Consider the following 26,527-nt stretch of genomic DNA (forward strand, 5'->3'; position numbering starts at 1 on the left):
ATATATCTCATGCATTCTAGAGATTTATTTAAGCAATGTAAAAATTTTGGTTTTATTATCTATTTGTTTGCCTTCATTATTTATTATTATCATTTTTTTTTGTTAACGTGCTGTTGTTATGTCTAAATAATTTATTTAATTTATTTATTGTTGCTGTACTAAATTATTGGTGTTACTATTTGGTTTGTTACTTTTATTCAACAAAATTCTTATCCAAATGGAGACAAGAGGGCCATATGCTATAATCTACCTACTAAAAAGTGCAATGATTGAAGCAATTTCTATTAGTGAGACTTGATTTGAGTTTGAGTTGGAGCGACTTTTTTCATGAAACTATTACTAGTGATGTTGCTAAAATTCGTGTGTAAATGCACTTGAATTTTATCGTGATGAATTTGGAAGCCTGCTTCGTGTATTGCTTTATTATTTTGCCCCATATATTTATATTAGTCACAATTGTACTCTTGAAACTTGCTTAAACATGTCGGCATGTTGAAGAAATTGAAGAAACTGCCTCAATTGAGCTGTCAATATCAACAATTTTATCGATTTGGTTAGTGGTTCACTAATTATGTGGTGGGTGTGGGTTGGGTCGGAGCGTCGTAACTTTCACAATTCTTATTTTACAGGTGTCCAAAATTGTGCCTCACTTTCCTCCTGGTCTTCGATTCCAAATACCAAAAATATCAAATATCAAATACTTGAAAAAGAGAAAAATCTAATAATTATTTAAATGCAATGGTAAGATAAAAATTTCATTTAAAAGGTTTAAACTGATTAAATAAAAAAAAAAATTGAAGTTTATATATTTTGACTTTTCTTTTCTCAATTTAATATTTATATATATTTTAAAATTTTAAAATTTAATTCTTTACATTTTAGAATTATAAAAGGCTAAAATATTAAATACAAAAATAATATTTAGCAGTTAAAAATTGATGGGACCTTTTTTTGCCTTGTAACGCCCGTCAAAGAAATGTCTCAGAAGCTTCTTTTGTGACAAAAAGTTGAAAATCCATTAAAATCTCATTCATTAACATCACTGTATTTATCCCTACCAATAATTTACCTTTCCTATTTTCTTTTTTCCTTTTTTATAAAGATAAAAAAAATGGTTAGCATCCCGACATTTTCATACGTTCATAACTTCAACACACCCGACATAAAAGATAAATCAAATTATTTTAAAAAATTTAACGAAACATAATATATATTATCAAATATTAGGACAAATTTATAGATATTTTCATTGACGTTCCTCTAAAATTAAGACCTCAATATTTTTATATATATAATTTTGAAAATGTATATATTTCTTATGTAAATATTATTATAATTTGAATAAGCAAATAAATTATAACAAGAATTAAATGTGAGAATTATGTTTGAATTCTTGGCGACTTTGATCAAATGGAAAAAATGTTGAAGTCAAAATTCAAAATTCAAAATATTGTTTGAATATATGAATTTAAGTCTCTTTACTATTTTTCAATTGAATATATTCTAAAAGTTTCTATTTTATATTTTAATTATTATTATTATTCTTTTGATAACTTATTATTTGATTTAATTTAATTAAAAAATGTATATTTATTTTAATGTTTAATTTAATTTCATTCTTATATTACATAAATATTATTTTTATTTTCAGTAAAAAGTGGAATTGCAATTAATTCTGATGTTTATATAATTTTTTTTTTTTGAACAGACTCCGATAACAACGGTAAAATTTGTTTGAATAGAGAACACGACATATACCGTAATTGCCACATAGCCTTCGATGCTTAACTCAGCACAAAAGAATCTTCGGTCGTCACGTATAATTTCATTTACTCGATTCGTCCAAACATTACTACATTATATCTACACGCAGCATCTCTTAATAATCACAAAACGACATACACAGAAGCGTTAACGACCGAATTTATCGTGGCGGTAGTAAAATTCGAGTCTTAAAAAATCTAAAATAAATCGACGATAGCAATAAAAAACAGATTAGATCACACGCCTCTATAATTTATTTGGACTAGTTTGCATGGAGAAAGAAGACAAAGAACATATTTCCATTCAAGAGCATGGAAACTTCAAAGAAATACCAAACTAAAAGCCTTTCTTCCTCATTTCTTTAGGGCTATTGCTTCCTCATCCTTATCTTCATATCCATTCACCTCCATAGATATCTATATATATATATCTATCTATATATATATATATATATAATTAAATTTTTATAGAGAGAGGGAGATGGAGAATTACTTGATTCCTGGGTTTAGGTTTTACCCTACTGAAGAAGAACTGGTTTCTTTCTATTTGAATACCAAGCTTGAAGATGGAAGACATGATTTGAAGCAAGAAATGGATCAAATCATTCCTATTTTGGATATCTATGATTTCAATCCTTGGGATCTTCCAAGTAATTTGTTCTTAATTTTTGTTTCAATTTGTTTTCAATGAGCTATAGATTAGGGTTTCTTGAATAGCTTTCGAACCCGGAAGTTTGAATTCGTTCGGGTTTGAAAGGTTTCTTCTTTTAGCTCGTTTGGTTGGAGCTCAAACGTTTATGAACTTAGAACTTAGTATTGTATTTGGGTTTGAAAGATTTCGTCTTTTTAACTTGTCTGGTTGGAGCTTGAACGTTTATGAACTTGGAACTTTTATTGTATTTGGGTTTGAAAGATTTCATCTTTTTAACTTGTTTGGTTGGAGCTTGAACTTTTATGAACTGGGTTTGAAAGATTTCATCTTTTTAGCTCGTCTGGTTGGAGCTTGAACGTTTATGTACTTAGAACTTTTATTGTATTTGGGTTTGAAAGATTTCGTCTTTTTAGCTCGTCTGGTTGGAGCTCGAACGTTTAGGAACTGGGTTTGAAATATTTCATCTTTTTAGCTCGTCTAGTTGGAGCTCGAACGTTTATGAATTTAGAACTTGTATTGTATTTGAGTTTGAAAGATTTCATCTTTTTAACTTGTCTGGTTGGAGCTTGAACGTTTATGAACTGGGTTTTTGTCTGGTTGGAGCTCGAACGTTTATGAACTGGGTTTGAAAGATTTCATCCTTTTAGCTCGTTTGGTTGGAGCTCGAACGTTTATGAACTAAGAACTTATCTAGTATTGGTATTGGGGTTTGAAAGATTTCATCTTTTTGCTCGCTCGAACATTTATGAACTAAGAACTTATCTTGTATTGTATTGGGGTTTGAAAGATTCATCTTTTAGCTCGTCTGGTTGGAGCTCGAACGCTACCTGTTAAGAGATGGTGTTAAATTCTTGGTTTTTGTAGGGTATGCTGGGGAGGTGTGTAAGAGAGATAAAGAGCAATGGTTCTTTTTCATAGCAAGGCAAGAGAGTGAAGCAAGAGGAGGAAGGCCAAAGAGATTGACAACCACAGGGTATTGGAAGGCCACTGGTTCTCCAAGCCATGTTTACTCTTCAACCCATAAGACCATTGGTCTTAAAAAGACTATGGTTTTCTACAATGGAAGAGCTCCCCATGGAACCAAAACTGAATGGAAGATGAATGAATATAAAGCTATTCATCCTTCTTCGTCTTCCTCCGCTACTCCCGTTTTTCGGGTACGATCGTATTTTAGGGTTCCGTTTGATAACAATTTTGTTTTGTTTTTCGAGCACGAATATTGATTGTTGTTCATATTTTAGGGTTTCGTTTGATAATGATTTTGTTTCGTTTTTCAGATACCAATACTAATTGCTGTTAATATTTTAGGGTTTTGTTTGATAACGATTTTGTTTCGTTTTTCCGGTACCAATACTGATTACTGTTAATATTTTAGGGTTTCGTTTGATAATGGGTTTGTTTCGTTTTTTTTATACCAATACTAATTGCTGTTAATATTTTAGGGTTTCGTTTGATAACGGATTTGTTTCATTTTTTTTGGTACAATACTGATTGTTGTTAATATTTTAGGGTTCCGTTTGATAACAGGTTTGTTTCATTTTTTTTTATACTAATACTGATTGTTGTTAATATTTTAGGGTTTCATTTGATAACAGGTTTGTTTCGTTTTTCGGGTACCAATACTTATTGCTATAAATATTTTAAGATTTCGTTTGATAGCAATTTTGTTTTGTTTTTCAGTTACCAATACTGATCTCTGTTAATATTTTAGGGTTTCGTTTGATGTTGTGTAGGTCTAGGGTTTTGCATGGTACCATTTGCATTATTCTATATATTATTAAAACAAAAGGTTGCTACTTTATAATATTTCTAAAAAAATATATTTATATTATTTATTTGGACAGTTCGAAACATACTTTTAACTTCGTTTCATTTTGACTTCGTAGTTGAGACAAGAGTTCAGTTTATGCCGAATCTACAGAAAATCCAAGACTTTACGGTCATTTGATCGACGACCCCAACCACGTGAACTCGAGATAGCTCAATCCACTGCAAAGGCACAAGCAGCAACAACTGAGCTACCGAGCAGTGCTAATGAACCTAACCCAACCTTAAAAGCTCCATTGACGGGGACCATGCTGGGCGAGAGCTCTCGAACCATTGCAGAGACCAGTAATGAGCTTAACGTAGAAGCCATGAGGGATGCTTATGAGCCCATGTGGGACTGGGAGCTCCTGAATTGGTTCTGAAAAAAAATCCATTAAAAAATGGTAATAAGGTTATTGAAAGAACCAATTAATAGCTATTAAGCACTAATTTTATTTAAATTTGTGTATTTTTATTTCTTTAATATAAACTTATTTATATTGAGATGGAATAAATATATTTTTAATCTATTTTATTTTATAAAATAGTTATACCCTTTTTTAAAAAAAAAATTATAAACATAACAAAAAAAAAATCCCATTTTTATTTTTTTTTTTCTGATTTTATCGGTTAATATATCTGATTTATTTTATAATATATATAAATAAACGAATATATTTCTTATTTGGATATCAGCAAACTAATATACTCGTAATTATTATTTATATTCGTGGACTTAATTTAAATAATTATTTATTTTTTAAAAATACAATATTATAGAGACGATGATAATATATCCTCGTACTGTTAACGTATAGTTTATTAATATAAACTTAAAATTTGTTTAAAACACAGCATTGATATATCAATATATTATTAGTATCCATTCATAATGCATTTTAAATAATATTATTGGCGTATAATATTGAGTATATTAAGTCGACTAATATACAAAATTTTTTGAAAAGGGTAAAATTGGAATATTAGGAAATTTTGAAAATTTTGCTATAAATGTAAAATAAAATTAAAAAGAAAGCTAGATTTGCAATTTTTTTTTGTAACGTCTTAAGATTAACCTAATTATAATGTATTTGAGTGATATATAATCACTCTTATTGTTTATTAGTTAAGCTGATAATTTTCCGTTAACAATATAAATTTTTAAACTTATGATCGAGAATATCATAATGTTTTAATCAGTTGAATTATGTTCAAATTGGTATTATCATCCATATATATATATATATAAATTTAGAAATGGAATGAAAAAAAAATTAGAGAAAATAGAAAAGTGAAGTCAATTTGGTTCGTGGTGTTAGAAGTCTCCGTGAGTTGCTGATGGAGACACAGACCAAAAAGGCAATGAAATGAGTGGAAGCTTCCTCACTCACTCTCTTTCTTTCAATTATTGGTCGTCTCACTTGACTCGTCCTTTTGATCGACTTTTGTGATAGCAATTAGAGCTATGCTCAATTGAACACGATTAACTTGTGATAGTAATTAGAGCTATGCTCAATTGAACACGATTAACCGGGGTTAGATTTATAAAATTATGTTTATAATTATGTTAGGATATTAAATAAATACGTCCAATTATTTTTATATGAAAATTTTCTTTTAGTTTAATATTACATGGAATAAGCTAGAAATTTTGATCTCTTGATAATGGTACATGGAACCGAGTCTATTCAATATTTCTACCTCTCGGGAGTCTCTTTGTAGGATACTTGGCTAAAATGTGATACGTTAAACGAAAACCACGCATTAACAAAAAGTGTAACTTATTTGTATAAAAGCACATTCAACGACAATTATTTCAGGAACTCGAGCATTTCAACGTAAGCGAAAAGAAAATGAAGAAAACGGGCACTTCTATTATCATACATTAGATTGATTTACAACTAAGATACTTCGAGCTCGATCTCCCTTTTCCAGTGCTAAGTTTCATCTTGTTATACAACGTCTTGAATCAACTGTTAAGAAGATCACGCATTAAAATTCAACGGAGGAAGTTTTTACATTCATCCTAGCACTGATTTGCTTCACTAATGGATCACCAATCATCTTCAAGGCTAACACGGTGGAAGCACAATACGGTGCAAACAAAAATGAAGAACGAAACGAATTCTATGAACATGGCTCCTGTGTCGATCATATGAGCATGCCTGAGGATAATAGGAATTGCCAAACTCCCCACGGTTGATGCCCCCGTTAAGAATTTAGCAGCACCGATCCATCTTGAAGTCGCAACGACGCGCATACACGTGTTTGAATGAAGGGTATAAGTTAGACAATGAAAACAAGGACATCATAGTTCTAAAACAAAGCATGACACAAACATATCTTGATTACATGGATGAATGCTTAAGAGATACTCACCCTCCGCCATCTCGACTAGTCAAAAACTGCGTTGACCCGCCTCCGAAAAATAAACAAGGCATTGGAACAAGCACATACATCAAAGCTGCAGAGAAAACATGATTAGTATGTTCATTAAAAGCTATCTAAAAGGAAACAACAAGCTTAATGCTCACCTGATAACAGAGGCCACCAATTGTTATATAGGGCACAAGCCTGCCATGATGATAACAAAAACAGATGAACAATGAATAATAAATGGTTCACAACTTGTCTAGTTTATAAAACATGGAAGCTTTTTACAGGGATCCTCTCAAAAAAAGAGCCTTTGATTAGTGCCTATTGCCTGCTAGAATGGGTTTGTTGTTTGTTTCTGATCCTTTAGTATGGTCATTGGCTTCTAAGATAAGTATTTTGATGTTTCTCCAGTTTTAATGGATCTTTTAATATCTAAGATTAATGCTTTTAAATTTTACAGAGAATTTAATCCCTTATATATTTTTTTAAAAGAAAATTAATGATTAGAAGTGTGAGATCCCACGTCGGTTGGAGAGGGGAACAAAGCATTCCTTATAAGGGTGTGAAAATCTCTCCTTAGCAGACACGTTTTAAAACAATGAGGCTGACGGCGATACTTAATAGGCCAAAGCGGATAATATTTGTTAGTGGTGGGCTTGAGTTGTTACAAATGGTATTAGAGTCAGACACCGAATGGTGTGCCAGTGAGGACGCTGGCCCCCAAGGCGGGTGGGTTGTGAGATCTCACATCGGTTGGAGAGGGGAACAGAGCATTCCTTATAAGGGTGTGAGAATCTCTTCCTAGCAGACGCGTTTTAAAATTGTGAAGCTGATGGAGATACTTAATGGGCCAAAACGGATAATATCTGCTAGCGGTGGGCTTGAGCTATTACAAATGGTATTAGAGCTAGATACCGAATGATGTGCCAACGAGGACACTGGGCTCCCAAGAGGGGTGGATTGTGAGATCCCACATCGGTTGGAGAGGGAAACGAAGCATTCCTTATGAGGGCGTGAAAATCTCTCCCTAGCTGACGCGTTTTAAAATCGTGAGGCTGACAGCGATACTTAATGGGCCAAAACGGATAATATTTGCTACGGTGGGCTTGGGCTGTTACAAATGGTATTAGAGCCAAACATCAGATGGTGTGCCAATGAGGACGCTGGGACCCCAAGGGGGGTGGATTGTGAGATCTCACATCGGTTGGAGAGGGAAATGAAGCATTCCTTATAAGGGTGTGAAAGTCTCTCCCTTGCGTCGAGAAGGTGTACAATTCTATTTTGAACTGTTGAATGAAACTACAAAATCTCTCAACACCTTCATTGAATTGTGCGACACAACAATAACCTTAAGTGTGATGCTTGAGAACTCTAAGGTGATTCTTACAATCCCTATCTGCAACCTCTTACAACTTAATCCTACAGATTGCTATCCTACAGACAAATTCTGGATCTACTTTGTTTGTTTCTTATCCTGCATCAACTTTTGACATCAAACCAACATGTCAGGTAGGATATCAAAAGGCAATGTCATCACTCGTCATCGGGTTGCTATCCATATTCTTACTCCTCGAGTCCAACCGTAACCACACAAAGGTAATTAATAGGTAGATAAGGAAATATATGTTCTCCAACCTATGCTCTTTCAGAAGACCAGGAACAATGTTATAAAACATATATTAAATTCTAAACTTGAGATATCTTTAGATTACAATAATACTTAACCACACCTTTTTCTGCTACTTTACAGTGATTAAAAGCTTCGTCGTAAGGATACAGTTATTCTACATACGCTTCATAAACTAGTTATAAATTTTTTTTTAAAAAAACATGTGGATAAAATCTAAATCATTAATTTGTGCTAAATTCTGTCAGAAGAGCTATAAAGTTTAGGATTCGAATCAATACTATCAAACCAATTTATTTTACAGTGACGCAGCAGAACGAGTACTATAATATCAGTAAGATGTATGAGTGTACAAAGCATACCAAGATCTGTAGCAAGATGCTTGATGAAAACATAAACGCAAGCCCAGCTAACCTGCACAACCGAGAGGTGGGGGGTCATTTACGTTTTTTCATAAAGTTAGGTATCAGAATTAAGAACTAAGTAGTGATAAATTTGACTTACACTGCAGATATGATGAGATTCATCCATGTTCCCCGAACACCACGAGGCACCACACAAGGAAGATCAAGAACATTAGTTAACATTAAATTAAGATACAGAATGTCAAAATGAGCAACAAATGGACCAATGGTTTGAATGAGACTCCAACGGTAGTGGTACATGATAATGAGCAGCAACCATGATCATAACAATTGACAAATATACTAATATCTTGAAGCTAGAGAAAAGGGTCACTTCATATCGACTGGCTGAGAATGATTTTTGATCTAATTCATGGGTTATTAGCCATGGATTTTTTTCCTTCATAGACAGGCTTAGGTTTTGCAATCCCAAGTGAAAATCAGTTTAGGATCGTGGGATAATTTTGAATCCTATATCAAGGGTTTTGCATTTTCTTGCCCCATAGGCCCTTTAACTATCTATAGGAAGAATAAATTATGTCTTCGTATAAATTATGTAAAGAAAGAGGAAACATATAACAGTCTAAGCCTACCGCTAGCAGATATTGTGAGATCCCACATCGGTTGGGGAGGAGAACGAAACACCGTTTATAAGGGTGTGGAAACTTCTCCCTAGCAGAGACGTTTTAAAAACCTTGAGGGGAAGCCCGAAAGGAAAAGTCCAAAAAGAACAATATTTGTTAGCGGTGGGCTTGGGCTGTCACAAATGGTATTAGAGCCAGACACCGTATGATGTGCCCGCCAAGAAGACTGAGTCCCGAAGAGGATGGACACGAGATGGTGTGGCTGTAAGGATGCTGGGCCCCGAAGGGGGTGAATTGGGGGTCCCACATCAATTGGAGAAGGGAACGAGTGCCAGCAAGGACGCTGGGTCCCGAGGGGGTGGATTGTGAGATCCCACGTCAGTTGGGGAGGAGAACGAAACACCCTTTATACGGTTGTGGAAACCAATTAGAGAAGGAAACGAGTATCAACGAGAACGTTGGGTCCCGAGGGAATGGATTGTGAGATCCCACATCGGTTGGAGAGTAGAACTAAACACCCTTTATACGAGTGTGGAAACTGATTAGAGAAGGGAACGAGTGCCAGCAAGGATGTTGAGTCCCGAGAGGGTGGATTGTGAGATCCCACATCGGTTGGGGAGAACGAAACACCCTTTATACGGATGTGAAAACCTCTCCCTAGGGTATTTTATAAAAAAATTTAAGGGAAAGTGGACAATATCGGCTAGCGGTGGGCTTTGGCCGTCACAAACCAAAACTAGGACATGCTAAGTTCTTTTGTCATTTACACATGCCACTTCTCGACCCATCTCAGTAAAACTCAAGAACATCAAGATCAATGAAAATTCAGCAGAAACTAGCATTTCCTATTAGGCACAATTTTCCCCAAGCCACCTTCATTCAAAACTCTAGCAAAAACGATGCATTTTACATGGAAATAAGAGATCAAACATAAAACCCTCGACAAATTCACAATAAAATAAAACTTCTCTTCCCTAAAACCCCCAATTTCGAACAAATAAAATGTCAGCGAACGAAAATCCATCCTCGAAAAGCAGGTATAAAACTAAGCTAAGCCACATGTTTACCCAGACAATCTCAAATTCTAAATCACCCAAACCCAAATCGACTAGAACATTAGATCACCGAAATTCAGTTCAGTAACATCCTTATTATCGCAGAAACACAAATTATTATTGAGCATCGATGTCTAACTTGGAAACTGTACCTTCCAATGTCATCGTCATTAATAACAAGCTAGAAGTTCCTGCAGCAGTGATCCGTGAAGATTCTCGCCCCCGATCGCGACGAAGAAGGCAAGATTTAAGCTTCTGGCCAAAGAGGGACTTTTATCGCTTATTTTATATGCCTACGTTTCTTTAGTTATATAATAATCTAAATTCAGCCTTCAAAATTTTAACAAATAACAATTAAATATGTATTGTAAAAATTATATTTTTTAATATTTAACTCCATTTGCAAATTAATAAACTAATTAATTTCATAATAAAAATTAACATTTAATTTTGATTAAATTTCATATAATAAATATTAAATTATTTATACACAAAATTATTACATTAGGATCAAGCATCAAATTGTTATTTTTATTATAAACTTATTTTTATCCGATTAAATTTAAATTATATACGATAAATTATATAATAATTATGAAAATATAGTAGTTTCTTTTTAATAATTTTGCACTAAATAAAATGGATTTTGGCAAATAATAATCTGCCTTTTTAATTATATGTTTCAAATAATATAAACGTTTTAAACAAATTATTTTTCTTTTTTAGATGACAATAAAATTAATATATATAATTTAATTTTAAATTAAACGAAAACAAGCAAATAAAATTTATGACTATAAACTAATAAATGATTTAAACTTTAATTATATAATAGTTCGACAATATTAATGATATATTTAAATTCCTAAAATTTAATAACCAATCAATTTAAACATTTATTTTAAATAATTGACAAAATTACCGACTTAATTTTAAAATTGATACTTAATAATAGGTCACAGGTTGAGTTGGAAAAATCTTTTTGGACTAATTTAAAAATTTTGGTTGATTGAGTGGCTAACAACAACTTGAATAAAGATCAAAGTAATCCAACCCTCTATTTTTAGTTATAATTTATTTAATTATTAATGATACTTATCCATCGTACATATTTCACTAATAATTAAAATATTATAAAATTTAAATATCAAACATTTACGAGTGACAACAACGCATGACTCACCATACATTACAAATATTATATATATATATATATATATATATATCGCGAACTGAATTAAAATTTTATATTTTTTAAAAAGTAAATGCAAACTCGATTAAAAAAAACATATTAGTAATAATACTAATAATAAAAGAAATTCAAAATTTAATTAAGGAAAAAAAAGGGCCATACGCCTTGGTCTAACTTTAACCAAACGACATTAACGATTAAAAGCAAGCATAAGAAAAGGATACGACATGATATTTAACCTTAAATTTATCAAAAAAATAAATATATGATTTCATAGATTGAAAAAAATTATGCAAGACACAAAATCGGACAAACCCTACTTTCAAAAACGGAGCTTAAAAAAAAAAAAACACATGAACATGATTACAAACACTGATAAAGCAAGTGGGAGGGGGCGTGAATTGCAAAATTTTCGCCCAAACCCAAAGCCAAACCCATAACCAATTTCTTAATTTTTCCCTAAGCAGCAGAAGCTTCGAAGTTTTCAATTCACCGACGGATTTTGGGGTTTTTGGAGCATATCGAATCGTCATCATTCGCCTTTACGGAGAGAGCGAAAGAGAGCAGCAGGGAAGCAGAGCAGCAGAGCAGCAGAGCAGAGACTTCGCTACTTCTCTCGGCTGTTTCCTTCGCCCATTTCCGTTACTAACTAGCTCTCTCTTTCTATCTCTCTTCCGGTGACCGGCGTTGGCGTTGGCCTTTCCTTCTCTGTACCCACTTCCTCCGTTGGGGCCCGAGGGGGCTTTTGAGCTGCTAAGGCCACCAGTGGATTGGTCTGTCACTCATTGTTCTTTGTTTACTCGGTGGGGAGGATTGAACATTTCGTGTAAGCGTGAACTCTCTCTCGACACGTTGTTATTGATTATTTATCGGTCGACCCTTTTTTTGGGTTTCATTTTTATAAGCTGCTTTACTGTTCGTTTGTTTATTTATTGGGGTTTCTGGGTTTTAAGGGTTTGGGGGTTTTAGACTAAGGTGTAGAGATTTCTGTTGCCCTTTTCTTTTCATGGTTGGAATCGAATAGTAGCGTTTGAAGGGCTTTTTACTTGACAGGTTAGGCTGAAGAAGCTTCTGATTTGGTGCAGTGGGTTCTATCTTAGAGCCATATTGGAGGTATCAATGATGGATTGTTGATACTCAAATCTGAGGGTGCGGTTCGGCATAAATGGAGTGGATAGATAAAGACGATAGCAGTGAAAGGGAGATAGTCCCTGTGAAAGAAAATGGTTTCTTAGAAGGATCAGAGTCTTCTTCCAGAAGGAGTTCATCTCCGGCCAGCACGGATTCTGCAGAGAAGAAGGTTGAAGGCAAGAATGATCTCTTATTTGCCAACATTCTTCGATCAAGAAACAAGTTTGCAGATGCTCTTGTTCTTTACGAGAAAGTATTAGAGAAAGATAGTGAAAATGTGGACGCTCATATTGGGAAAGGAATATGCCTACAGATGCAGAACATGCTCGGGCCTGCATTTGAAAGTTTTGCAGAAGCCATCAGGTTGGACCCACAGAATACTTGCGCCTTCACGCATTGTGGTATTATATCCAAGGAGGAAGGTCGTCTTGTGGAGGCTGCTGAGGTATGCTATGAAACTTGACATCCTTAAGAGATATAGAATGTAGTTCATTTGAAACCAATGGCTGTGGCACCTGATTTCCCACATATATATTCAGAAAATTACCACGTTCTTACGTGCTTACGGTGACAATTCTATTTGTAGAAATTGATAGTGTCAGAGACAGATATGGAGCCTGAATGAAATCTTGGTGTGTTATTTTAGAGATTAACAAAGGCTACTTGCATGTTAATATCCTTTTCATTGACCATGTACTTGGATTGGTTGCAACTTTTAGTTTGTTCAGTTCATTTGACTCCTCTCTGTGCCTTTTATAAACGTCTTCAAATCCTATCTGTGCTGCATAAAAATGGCAGTCCTTTTGTATGTGTTAGTGACTCTGGGGAGAAATTAGAATCGAATGTGGGTTAGCCTGGAAAAACCACTGTAGAGATTTGAAAATTCTGAGGAGATGGTAATCGGTATTAGCTTGTTATAGCATTGCTTTTCTCGAGCTACGATGGATACTGAGGGGCCTTGGTTTATAACCAGAACTTGTGTGCCCTGCATGTACAAAGGACTGGCTTTTGGACACTCTATTTCTATCGTAAATAGGCGCCTTATGTCGTGACAGTAATATTCTCATATTAATTGCTTCACTCTTCCTTGGAATTGTAATTTGGTTTCATTCTTCATCGTTTGCCCCTTGAACCTATCAGTAGATTTTAGAACAAACGGGCGAGCCTAAGACGACGTTCGAGATCATGGTTTTCTTCTAGTCATAGAGATGCGAAGGAGATATATTTAAAACAAGCAAGCCTAGAAGAATCTCAAATGATGGATCAAACCTTGTGGACCTTTTACACATAATCCAATAAATCGACTAGAATTCTCTTGAGGAAATTTCTAAAGCCACAAGGATGCCTAATTAATCGACCAAGTTAGTTATACCGAACCTACTGTTATCAAATGGGCACGAGGGTGAATTTTGGTTTGGAAATTGTAATCACACTGGGAGGCCTTTTGCATGCTCGTCTAATCTTCTCTAACTAAAAGTCCTTGTTTTATCTGTTGCAGGTCTCTATATGTCGACGTTATCCCAACTGTTTGCTTATATCCTATGTTAAATATGTTTTTTCTTTTGCAAATCTATACGTTAATTTTGTTGCCAATACGTGGTCAATTTGCTTTGAACAGTCATATCAAAAGGCTTTGAGAGTAGACCCTTCTTACCGACCAGCTGCTGAATGTCTAGCAGTTGTTTTGACTGACCTAGGGACCAGCTTGAAGCTTGCTGGCAACAGTCAGGATGGAATCCAGAAGTATTATGAGGCCCTCAAAATAGATCCGCACTACGCTGTAATCTTTGAACTCATCATATTCTTACTCCCGAGCATCTACCCTTCATTAAACTACGTTCTTATACTTTTACCTCCTTTGCAACTGCAGCCGGCATATTATAATCTCGGTGTTGTCTATTCTGAGATGATGCAATATGATACAGCCCTTAATTGCTATGAGAAGGCTGCATTTGAGAGACCCATGTACGCTGAAGCATATTGCAACATGGGCGTAATATATAAAAACCGCGGGGACCTAGAGTCAGCTATTGCCTGTTATGAGAGGTAGTCTTACCTTTTCAGTTTTGTGATGCTGCCATTGATTTGCCTCTGTTGTTTCTTTGTTATTCTTTCCTCAGATCTCAGGTATTTGTGCTTATTGACGCTAAGTGTATATCCATCTGATTGGTTTCTCGTTCGTGCCAGATGTCTAGCTGTTTCACCAAATTTCGAGATTGCAAAGAATAATATGGCAATTGCCTTGACAGATTTAGGAACAAAGGTTGCTGACCCTTTCAATTTTTAGAAATTATATTGACTTTAATTTCATTCACCATGCCTGTCTTATATGTTCAATTGTTATTGGCTGGATAGAATCTAAAATTTAACTAAAACTCTAAACTTTTCACCCTGTTGAAAGGAGGTTTCATTCGAGGAAACATTCACATATCTCCCACGAACCAACTCCTTATAGCACAACCGTTGGCTGTCGGATGTACCTTTTGCATCACGGGTTCCCATATTGACTATATCTCCTTGGAGAAAAGTATCTCTGTATAAGAACATGGACTGCAGAATTTGAAAATTGGAGCCTTAGACCAAGGAGGAACTTGAATGAAGTGGAAATTGAGGAATGTGTTGGTTTCTCCCACCTATTATCAGCCATTCACTTATCTCACTCGAGATCTTCGCTATGGAATCAGGCTAGCAGATGATCCTTCACTACAAAATCCCTTTTAAATGATATTTGTAGCATGCTGTGAGACCCATAACCTCTTTTATATGGCTCAATTCAGAAGGATCAATACCCACAAAAAGATCGTACGTTTTGGAATTCAGCACAGGGCTATTAACACTGATAAATTTCAGCTTTGAGTGCCTTATTTTTCTTTGTTCCCACACTGCTGTCCTCCTTGCAACAAGGATGCTGAAACACAGGAACACATCTTCCTCTCTTTGCTTCTTTGCCAATAGGTTCTGGAAGTCTTCTTGTGGGAGATCCCACATTGGTTGGAGAGGGGAACAAAGCATTCCTTATAAGGGTGCAGAAACCTCTCCCTAGTAGACGCGTTTTAAAACCTTGAGGGGAAGTCCAGAAGGGAAAGACCAAAGAGGACAATATTTGCTAGCGGTGGGCTTGGGCTTGGGCTGTTACACTTCTCTTTTAATTGGTTGATGGTCCTTCCAAGGGATCCAAAATCCGCTTCCTCTACATCCTAGCTGGGCACCCTTTCTCTGACAAGCAAAACGTTCTATGGATGCACCTTGTGTTTTGAGCTTCATGGATTGAACCAAATCAAAGGGGTTTCCATGGCAAGAATTTTTTTTTTTTTTTTTTTTTTGATAATTTTCTAGAATATGTTTTCTAAACTATTATATTTCCTCTGAGATTTTGTCGACGGTTTGTGATCATGAATTATATTCTGTTTTCAGGTTAAACTGGAGGGTAATATAGCCCAGGGTGTAGCATATTATAAGAGAGCTCTGTATTACAATTGGCACTATGCTGATGCTATGTACAATCTTGGGGTTGCATATGGTGAAATGCTTAAATTTGACATGGTTCGTTTTTATCGCAGATAACTTCCTTTCTTCACCCGTTCCCCCCCTAAGTGTTTCTTTTGAATTCAGATGGCTCGCTCCAACGATTCTCTCTCCCTTCCGCTCACCTACCTGTTCTAACTATTTGTGTTAAAATGCTTGTAATCTTTGTAATCTCTTTGGGTCTGCAGGCTATTGTTTTTTATGAGCTAGCTTTCCATTTCAATCCTCATTGCGCGGAGGCATGTAATAATCTAGGGGTTATATATAAGGATCAGGACAACCTGGACAAAGCTGTAGAATGTTATCAAGTAGTCTTTCTTCTTTCCCTAGCTATCCATTTGATTTCTTCCTTCTCCTATATGACTTCTTATGACGTTTTTTGTGTTTCTATCTTTTAGCTTGCCTTATCGATAAAACCCAACTTTTCTCAGTCCTTGAACAATCTCGGTGTTGTCTACACGGTCCAGGTGCTTGTACTAACTCATGATTGATAGTAGAATTTTAAGTGAACTTTTACTTTGGATGCTAATTCATAAAATTGCAATTATTACCAGGGGAAAATGGACGCTGCCGCAAGCATGATTGAAAAAGCTATTCTTGCAAATCCAACTTATGCAGAAGCTTACAACAACTTAGGTCCCTTCTGAACTTTTTCTCTGGAATGAATAATTCTAACAAAGATTTATAATAGAAAATTGACCATTTGCTTAGTTGGGGTGCAGGAGTTTTGCATAGGGATGCTGGGAATATTTCCATGGCAGTTGATGCTTATGAACGCTGCCTTAAAATAGACCCCGACTCCCGGAATGCTGGCCAGGTAATTCTTTATTGATTTTGTAGTGCCAATCGGGCATCTTTATTTTCAATTATTGCAAAGGTCCTTCAATAAAATTGTCTTCATATTTCTAAATTTTTACTTTCTTCCTTAAACGATGATTTCTCGTTCAATTTTTTTGTTCCTGCAGAACCGACTGCTTGCTATGAACTACATTGATGAAGGACATGGCGATAAACTATACGAAGCTCACAGGTTTCTGATACTTCCTCCCCTCCCCCATCCAAAGCCCCTACATTGCGAGTTTTGCGTGCATTAACTTAGTTTTATGAACTGTTTTGCTTTCTAAATCCTCTCTATATTGTTATAATAATGCAAAACAAGCAAAGATGCTCATTCTTAACCTTAAGAAATGCTTTTCTTTTTTCACAATATTCGAAGTTCCCTGTTTCCCATCAGAGAGAGAGAGAGAATTTGATCATGGGTGAAGCAGATGCGCAAACTGACTGACTCATCAGGACCTCGTTGTTGGGTACGGACGAACAAAATCGATGATGTAGCAAAAGAGAGCAATATCAGAAGTTTGGTGACCTTACATTTAGGGAGGTTGGGTATCCGATGTTTTGCAGTTTGAGGGAGGACATTATAAGTTTGGCTTAAGAAGTGACCTGTTTGCCAGATACGACGTTCCTTATATGGTATTTCGGTTGTTATTAGTTAAAGGTACTTCTACAGTGGTTGGTTCGAGATTCTTTAAACAGTTCAAACCCATAGTGGCCAGTTGACCAGATAAAGCTATTCTAAGGCATATAGATAAGGAACAAGCTTGATTACTTTATGTTGGAACTGTGTGGAGAATGGGTAGGAAGTACTGCCTTTATGTTGACGGGAGCACCGTATTCACGTGCGCGTCTTTTTCTTTTGTGATCAACAGTCTACGCTAGCGTATTCTTTTATTTTCATGGTTCCATACCGATGCACTAACATGTTGATGTCAAATGTTTTCTGTTTTTTTTGTAGCTTTGATGTAAACTTGAGGTCCTATATTTAATTAGATATGTTGGTAATTATATAGGGATTGGGGTAGGCGATTTATGAGGCTGTATCCACAATATACATCATGGGACAACCTTAAAGATCCAGACCGTCAACTTGTTATTGGCTACGTGTCTCCCGATTATTTTACTCACTCCGTGTCTTATTTCATTGAAGCGCCCCTCGCCCATCATGATTATGCAAAGTACAAGGTCGTCGTCTATTCGGCAGTTGTGAAGGTATACGGTTACAATGTTGCGAACTTTTTACATACCTTATTATGCTCGACGATGTACATTTTGTTTTATTTATCACTTTGCATCATATATAATTTGTCATCCAAGCATTTCCCCTTACCATTTTAATGGCACTAAAAGCGCCGTTTCTTGCCATTCCAACGACTATCAAACTGCATCGGTAATATAGCAAAGCTTACCAGTTCACAGGTTCTTCAAATTCTTCTCTTGTAAACCTAACCGTGATCGTCAACCTCTAATGTTTATTCATCCAGAACAATCATTAACTCGGCTCGAAGTTTAATAACTCTCCTAGCCTTATCTCTTTCAACTACAATGGCTCTGGAGTTACAATGTGGATTGTTTCATATGATTTTACAGGCCGATGCAAAAACTATTAGGTTTCGGGACAAAGTCTTAAAACAAGGTGGGGTTTGGAGGGATATATATGGACTCGATGAAAAAAAGGTTGCAAGCATGGTCCGGGAAGACAAAGTGGATATATTGGTGGAGCTTACTGGCCATACAGCTAATAATAAGTTGGGGATGATGGCGTGTAGGCCTGCGCCTGTTCAGGTTCGTTGGAAGATATATTTTTTGTTCTTTGGTTGACTGACAATTGCTTCACTTACGTTATATTTTCGTGTCCTGCTGTGTAAAATGGTTGTCTATGTATCGTTAAATATTGTTTGTTTATAATTTGTACGAGCCCGTCACTAACCGATGATACCTGCATTGATGTTCTCGAATTTTATTTACAGATGTTTTTGACATTTGTCCTTGTATTAGTGCCAATTGGAAGAGTTTTTCATAATCTTGTTTGGCTTGTTTTATGAACTTTTGATGCATGGTGCTGGGTTTTATTTAGGTAACGTGGATTGGCTACCCGAACACAACTGGTTTGCCCACTATCGATTATCGGATTACAGATGCGCTGGCGGATCCTCCCAATACAAAACAGAAGTATGTCTCGTGTATCTACTAATTTAACGACAAAACTCGTGGAGTTAGTTTTGCTTTACATCAATTACGTGCGTGATCATGCCATTATTTATCACAGGCACGTCGAGGAGCTAGTTCGGCTGCCAGAATGCTTCCTTTGCTATACACCTTCCCCTGAGGCTGGTACTGTGTCCAGTGCTCCAGCTCTTGCTAATGGCTTCATCACATTTGGTAGCTTCAATAATCTAGCTAAGGTACAGATTAACAGCAATTATGTACTTGTCTTCATGCATTATTTCCCTTTTTTATATTTTAGAATTATAATTCTTTTGGTCATTGCCGTTTTCGGTTCCTTTTGCCTCGTTAGATAACGCCTAAAGTCTTACAAGTTTGGGCAAGGATTCTATGCGCCATACCGAATTCTAGACTCGTCGTGAAGTGTAAGCCTTTCTGTTGTGATAGTGTGAGACAGAAATTTCTATCGACCTTGGAGAACCTTGGGTTAGAATCGCAACGAGTCGATCTTCTTCCTCTCATTCTTCTGAACCATGACCATATGCAGGCCTACTCCTTAATGGATATCAGGTAAAGTTCGAGAACAGTTTTTACCTCATATTATGTGGTTTGATGTTTTCTTTTAAATACGTTATATTTTCGCCATTATTCGCTTAATGACACGGTACAGTTCTCGATTTCTTCTTGTCGTTTATGAGACTTTTAAGGATTCTTGTTTGTTTTGTTTTGTTTTTTCGTGTTGTAGTTTGGATACTTTTCCGTATGCTGGAACGACAACTACATGTGAATCGTTGTATATGGGAGTTCCATGTGTAACAATGGCTGGATCTGTTCATGCTCACAATGTTGGCGTTAGTCTTCTCACCAATGTTGGTGAGTAACCATTATCTTTGTTCGTCGTTCGTCGTTCGTCGTTCGTCGTTGTTTGAATCTTCATCCTTTCCTTCTTGTGGCCTGGCTTTGGTTGATCTAACAATTACCAAACTAAACAGAGAGGGAATCATAAATGAAGTATATTTTGTAGGAATTGGACTAAATGCCTTGAACGAAACTCCATCCCGAATATCAGTTACATTGTTTCGCGTTCGTTTCCTTCTCCAATCGACGTGGGACCCTCCAATCCACCCTCTCTTTGGAGCCCAGCGTCCTTGCTGACACACCGCCTCATGTCCTCCCCCCTTTAGGGCTCAGCCTCCTTGCTGGCACATCGCCCAGTGTCTAACTCTGATACCATTTGTAACAGCCCAAACCCACCACTAGCAGATATTGTCCTCTTTGGGCTTTCCCTTTCAGGATTCCTCTCAAGGTTTTTAAAACACGTTTGCTAGGGAGAGGTTTCCGCACCCTTATAAAGAATGCTTCGTTTTCCTCCCCGAACGATGTAGGATCCCACAATCCACCCCCTTCAGGACCCAGCATCCTTGCTGGCACTCGTTCTCTTCTCCAATCGATGTGGGACCCTCCAATCCACCCTCTCTTTGGGGCCCAGCGTCCTTGATGACACACCGCCTCATGTCCTCCCCCCTTTAGGGCTCAGCCTCCTCGTTGGCACATCGCCCAATGTCTAGCTCTGATGCCATTTGTAACGGCCCATTCCTTTCAGGCTTCCTCTCAAGGTTTTTAAAACACGTTTGCTAGGGAGAGGTTTCCACACCCTTATAAAGAATGATTCGTTCTCCTCCCCAACGAATATGGGATATTGCAGAGACTTTCTCCATTGTTTTTGTAGATGGAGTCCCGGTAGGATTCTGGTAGAAATTTGAATCTCTTTTAAACATTGACGACATTGGTGCTTAAAGACGGAGGGGCCATAACAGTAAATTAAAAGAACTGTAGACTGAATCAAAACATCTTGTTGTCTCTCGTTTCGTTCTCAAGTTTATATGGTCGATCTTAATCTGAATACTCGACGTTTTTGCATGATGTTTCTAAACAGGTTTAGGACACCTTGTAGCTAAAAACGAGGAAGAATATGTAAAGTTGGCACTGCAGCTAGCATCTGATGTAACAGCTCTTTCCAACTTAAGAATGAGTCTCCGAAATCTCATGGCAAAGTCTCCCGTTTGTGATGGCCCAAATTTCATCCTTGGTCTAGAGTCCACATATCGTAAAATCTGGCACCGGTACTGTGAAGGAGACGTGCCATCATTGAAACGCATAGAAATCCTACAACAGCAAGAAGCCATGGAAGAGCCAATCACTCCGACATCTATCAAATCCAACGGTCATTGTCCTGTTTCCTCCGACGCCCTCGACGATTCCCCCCGTGAAGAAAATAGAGATCCGTTGCATCCAACACCCAAAAAACAGGCAAGCTCGATCGAAACATGAATTTGATTGGTAATTGTGGAGTTCTTTTAAAAACTTTACAGGGAGCAGGTGAGGCCTGTGTAGCAGCACGTCTGCGGAGTATTGATGGTCAAGAACGAGGTTGCAAACGATCGATACGTTCGATGTTTGCCTGGAGAAACGTATAGGTTTGGGAACTTACTGTTAGACATAGATGTACTGCATTTTTTTCGCGCATCGAATCATAGAGAATTAGGTGTATATCATAGAGGTTTTGGTGCCTTGAAAATTTGAAATGGCTTGTGTAGGAAGTGTCTGGTTGGGAACGTTCTGAAGTTTGGTATTAACCCCATTATGATGCTGTTATTGGCGATGCATTTTCCATGGAAGAAAGTAAAATGAGTATCATTAGGTGTTAGATCTTTGAGAATTGTAGATATCATTTGGGTTTTGTTGGAACTCTCTTAATGGGAATATTTGCCTATGAACTAACTGCGTTCGTTCGATGAAACATTCATGTCTAGCTCCCTACTCTTCGATTGATAAGTCGAGTAAAATATAACCCAACTAGTACTAACTAGAAACGGGTCATTTACTATTTTTGAACTGGATTTAGCGATTCAAATGACCGTTTGATCGAGGATACATCTTTGTTAGTTGAGTTGACCATTTATTACTATGAGTCTTAATAGTTTACTTCAAATATGGATGTTGAACGATCATTGAATTAATAAAAAAAATAGTATTTTGTTCTAAAAAAAACTTTATTTTAACAAAAAAAATTGCCACGTGTAATCCTTGAAAACTAAATAATTGAACAAGAAAAGCTAATATATATATATATATATATAAAATTTTAATTTTAAAATTATTCTAAATGTATATTTATTAAAATAAATAAGAAATTGACATGGAAATAGATATTATTAATGATCTCTCAGTTAATAAAAATATCATTAAATTTTTTATTTATTTAAAAAACTTTTAAATTTTTTAATAATATTCTTAAATTTTAAAAAAGTTTATAAAATATATATAGAAACCGCAAATTTCTTTATTATTATTATTAAGCAGATTTTCTTTAAAATTTATAATTAGTTTCTTATGAAAAATGGTTAGTATTTATTTTAAAATAATCTTAAAATTTTAATACTATTTAAAAATTATACTTCAAATTTTTAAAAAATTAAAACATTCTTTTACTTTGTTTTAGAAAATACCCATAAAATTTTAAAAATTAAATTAACATCTTCTAACTTTATATATTTAAAAAAATTAAGAAAAAAATCGGACTACTGCTGTTCACCTCCAAATTTTTTAATGTTACTTTTGAAATTTCAAATATTTTTGAAATATGATACTAAGAATATTTTTCTTTTTAAAAATTTAAAGTGTTTTAAAAAAAATTAAAGTATTAATAAAACTATTTAATTAATTTTTATAAACAAAACCAAGATCATATTGGATTAGGATTGGTTAGCTACTTCCCCAACTCATCTTCCTCATCATGAAGAACATAATAACAATAACAAGCTCCTCTGTTCTTGAATCCCAAATGGAGAAGGTAAGGTAATTTAATCATCATCATCAACAACTCCCTCCACTTCATCTGCTCCATCCACCAATCAAATCCCCTGTTCCTCTCTCTTTCTATTTAAATCCCAACTCTGTTCATCATTCCCCACCACTCACAGTCTCCGATTCTTAAAAAACTCCAATCTCAACAACAAACAGAGCAAACATGAAGAACGCCGAATCCACCGCCATTGACGTTGCCCCTGACACCAACCACAGCGGCCCAATTGCCAAGAAGAAGAGTACGACGCCGCTGCTGGCGGCGGCGCCGGTTCCTGTCCGGTCAGACAGGGGAACCCACCGGATGAAACGTGGGCTTGCCATTTTTGACATCATTCTGAGAATTGGTGTCCTTGCAGCTGCGCTGGCGGCGGCTGCTACCATGGGAACTAGTGAAGAGACTCTGCCGTTTTTCACTCAGTTCTTTCAGTTTGAAGCTAGCTATGATGATTTGCCCACTTTCCAGTTGGGTGTTGTTCCAAAAAAGATTACTTTTTTATGTTATAATTGAGTTTGATTCATATAATAAATGATTTAGCGTTTGAATTTTACTTGAATTTGGCAGGTTTTTTGTGATAGCGATGGGGATAGTTGCAGGATATGTGATGCTATCAATTCCATTCTCAATTGTTTGCATTGTTCGTCCACATGCCGTTGGGGCTCGCCTTCTCTTGTTGATTTTGGATGCCGTAAGTTCCTTTCTTGTTCTTGAAAAACAAACCCATTTGGATTCCAACGAGTAATTTGTGAGATTCTACGTCAGTTGATGAGGAGAACGAAACACCCTTTTAAGGGCGGTGGAAAATCTCTCATTTTAAAACTCTTGAGGGGAGTCCGAGAAGAGAAGACACAAGGAGAACAATATCTGCACGAGAACTAAACACCCTTTATAAGGGGTGAAAATTTCTCTCTAGTAGACCACGTCTTAAAAAGGGAGCTCAAAAGGGGAAAGTCGAAAGAGGACAATATAGAACCAAAAACGGTGTGAAAATCTATCTCTAGTAGATAGCGTTTTAAAAATCTTGAGAGGAGCCTGGAAGGGAAAGCTTAGAGAAGATAATATCTGTTGAAGAACAAAATACTTCTTATAGTGTGAAAATCTCTCTCAAGTTGATAGAGTTTTAAAAATCTTGAAGTAAACTCGAAAGGAAAAACCCATGAAGTACAATAGCTGCTCGAGAACGAAACATCGTTTATAAAGGGTGTGAAAATCTCTCTAGTAGATAGCGTTTTTAAAAATTTTGAGAGGAGCCGAAAGAAAAAGCCGAAAAAAGACAATATTACTCCGAGAACAAAACATCATTCATTAGGATGTGAAAATCTCTTTCTTTTAGACAACATTTTAAAAACTTTGAAGGAGTTCAAAAAAGAAAGCTTAAAGGAGACAACTTCGGCTAAAAATTTGGATTTTACAGGTGGCTATGACGCTGAACACGGCCGCGGCAGGTTCAGCAGCAGCGGTGTTGAACATAGCTCATGCCGGGAACTCGAGCACGAACTGGCTGGCGATTTGCAACCAATTTGGGGACTTTTGTCAGCAGGCAAGTGGGGCTGTGGTGGGGGCGTTCGCCGGCGTGTTGCTGTTTCTTCTACTCATCTTGTTCTCAGCTTTGTCCCTCAAAAACAGCCATTGATCATATGATTACTCAAAAGTTTAAGGTTTTGGGTACTTTGGTTTGTGTGTTTGTTGGTGTGTTGTGGAATTGGGATATTTAAGAAAATTTGTATGTAATTTCTTCCCTCTTTTTTTTTTACAATGGTTGTTGGGTTTGACTTTGACTTATGTAAAAAAAGTTCAAAATTATGCTATAATATATATCTTACCAAATTTGAGTAAATCTTTAAATATTTGATTTTTTTTTTAAAAAATATATAGGTTAAATTAATAAAAAAAATATTTTTGATTTTTTCTCTCGAGAACAATTTCTTAAAGAGTTAAATAAATACATTTACTTTTAGTATATGAATCGAACGGCTAGTATCACGTTTTAACAATACTCCTGAGTTTTCAAATGTAATATAAAAAAAGTTTATAAATGATTTATGAAGTGTAAATAGATGGTTTTCGTTTATATATTAACGATAAAATTTGATTGTAAGCGAGTTTGATGGTAACAATAGCTGAACGTTCCCATGACGTAACATTAGAGAATTTGATTGATAATCATTGTTGAGTCGTTTCATAGTGATCTCTCAATCCGTTTAACCTTAAAATCACCACAAAATCAATGAAAGGTCTCATGGTTGTTATATATATATTTAGAAAAAAACGGGTTAATTTTCTTATCTTTATTGGAGTGCAACTCTTTAAGAAACACATTGAAACGTTCTCGTTTGAATTTTTAACAGGTAAGCTCGAAGTGTTCGATATTATAACATAAATAGCATAACTTTACCCATCAATTAAATTTTTCTTTTTCTATTACCTCATCTCAAAAGTTTAAGGTTTTGGGTACTTTGGTTTGTGTGTTTGTTGGTGTGTTGTGGAATTGGGATATTTAAGAAAATTTGTATGTAATTTCTTCCCTCTTTTTTTTTTACAATGGTTGTTGGGTTTGACTTTGACTTATGTAAAAAAAGTTCAAAATTATGCTATAATATATATCTTACCAAATTTGAGTAAATCTTTAAATATTTGATTTTTTTTTTAAAAAATATATAGGTTAAATTAATAAAAAAAATATTTTTGATTTTTTCTCTCGAGAACAATTTCTTAAAGAGTTAAATAAATACATTTACTTTTAGTATATGAATCGAACGGCTAGTATCACGTTTTAACAATACTCCTGAGTTTTCAAATGTAATATAAAAAAAGTTTATAAATGATTTATGAAGTGTAAATAGATGGTTTTCGTTTATATATTAACGATAAAATTTGATTGTAAGCGAGTTTGATGGTAACAATAGCTGAACGTTCCCATGACGTAACATTAGAGAATTTGATTGATAATCATTGTTGAGTCGTTTCATAGTGATCTCTCAATCCGTTTAACCTTAAAATCACCACAAAATCAATGAAAGGTCTCATGGTTGTTATATATATATTTAGAAAAAAACGGGTTAATTTTCTTATCTTTATTGGAGTGCAACTCTTTAAGAAACACATTGAAACGTTCTCGTTTGAATTTTTAACAGGTAAGCTCGAAGTGTTCGATATTATAACATAAATAGCATAACTTTACCCATCAATTAAATTTTTCTTTTTCTATTACCTCAACAAAGCAGCTCGATCGATAGGGAGAGGGGGTCAACAAGCGAGAATGGCTAGGTTGATAGCAGAGTTCTGCGTCCAACTTCAGCCCTTCAGAGTTAGCTACAAGGCAACAACCTCTAACGCCCTCCATACCATTGTGACAGCTCTACTGAGGCTCGGGAGTTCAGTCCAATTAATGTTGTGCTAACTCGGTAGTTAAAGACTACATGCCTTGTCATTACGAAAATCAATTTAAATTGAGCTTTAGACTATTTTTACTCCAGACAACCAGATAAAAAAAAAAAAAAAAAAAAAAAAAAAAAAAAAAAAAAAAAAAAAAAAAAAAAAAAAA

The 26,527-nt window shown here is 35.5% G+C and overlaps 4 protein-coding genes across 7 annotated transcripts; 3 read left to right on the forward strand and 1 right to left on the reverse strand.

Annotated features, from left to right (window-relative positions):
• Positions 1–2,244: 2,244 nt before the first annotated feature.
• Positions 2,245–4,604, forward strand: LOC111782241 (NAC domain-containing protein 90-like). The gene is made up of 3 exons (XM_023663074.1): positions 2,245–2,413; positions 3,280–3,572; positions 4,302–4,604. Exons 1-3 carry the CDS (start codon positions 2,245–2,247, stop codon positions 4,602–4,604), a joined length of 765 nt encoding a protein of 254 aa, XP_023518842.1.
• A 1,471-nt stretch (positions 4,605–6,075) lies between these two features.
• LOC111782302 (vacuolar protein sorting-associated protein 55 homolog) lies at positions 6,076–10,556 on the reverse strand. Of its 2 annotated transcripts, none has more exons than XM_023663161.1 (5): positions 10,420–10,556; positions 8,587–8,638; positions 6,756–6,795; positions 6,601–6,685; positions 6,076–6,458 (listed from the first exon to the last, which is right to left on the reverse strand). In XM_023663161.1, the coding sequence occupies exons 2-5, from the start codon at positions 8,617–8,619 to the stop codon at positions 6,275–6,277; spliced, it is 342 nt and encodes a 113-aa protein (XP_023518929.1). In that variant the 5' UTR covers positions 8,620–8,638; positions 10,420–10,556; the 3' UTR covers positions 6,076–6,274. The 2 variants fall into 2 exon arrangements, with proteins under 2 accessions (XP_023518929.1, XP_023518928.1); XM_023663160.1 differs by lacking the exon at positions 10,420–10,556 and adding an exon at positions 8,729–9,226.
• Positions 10,557–11,798: 1,242 nt separating this feature from the next.
• Positions 11,799–21,918, forward strand: LOC111781488 (probable UDP-N-acetylglucosamine--peptide N-acetylglucosaminyltransferase SPINDLY). 3 transcript variants are annotated; one of them, XM_023662109.1, is made up of 18 exons: positions 11,799–12,285; positions 12,513–13,035; positions 14,209–14,370; positions 14,461–14,636; positions 14,778–14,853; positions 16,005–16,133; positions 16,304–16,423; positions 16,514–16,582; positions 16,670–16,751; positions 16,838–16,932; positions 17,081–17,145; positions 17,966–18,164; positions 18,543–18,737; positions 19,030–19,124; positions 19,222–19,357; positions 19,471–19,688; positions 19,864–19,991; positions 21,055–21,918. In XM_023662109.1, exons 2-18 carry the CDS (start codon positions 12,625–12,627, stop codon positions 21,447–21,449), a joined length of 2,751 nt encoding a protein of 916 aa, XP_023517877.1. In that variant the 5' UTR covers positions 11,799–12,285; positions 12,513–12,624; the 3' UTR covers positions 21,450–21,918. The 3 variants fall into 3 exon arrangements, with proteins under 3 accessions (XP_023517877.1, XP_023517878.1, XP_023517880.1); XM_023662110.1 differs by having other exon boundaries at positions 12,518–13,035; XM_023662112.1 differs by having other exon boundaries at positions 12,545–13,035.
• Positions 21,919–23,090: 1,172 nt separating this feature from the next.
• On the forward strand, positions 23,091–24,805 carry LOC111782327 (casparian strip membrane protein 1-like). Its single transcript, XM_023663187.1, has 3 exons — positions 23,091–23,447; positions 23,548–23,671; positions 24,398–24,805. The coding sequence occupies exons 1-3, from the start codon at positions 23,149–23,151 to the stop codon at positions 24,614–24,616; spliced, it is 642 nt and encodes a 213-aa protein (XP_023518955.1). The 5' UTR covers positions 23,091–23,148; the 3' UTR covers positions 24,617–24,805.
• Positions 24,806–26,527: the final 1,722 nt, after the last annotated feature.

Source organism: Cucurbita pepo, chromosome LG19 (genome assembly GCF_002806865.2).
Source record: "Cucurbita pepo subsp. pepo cultivar mu-cu-16 chromosome LG19, ASM280686v2, whole genome shotgun sequence".
NCBI lineage: Eukaryota > Viridiplantae > Streptophyta > Magnoliopsida > Cucurbitales > Cucurbitaceae > Cucurbita > Cucurbita pepo.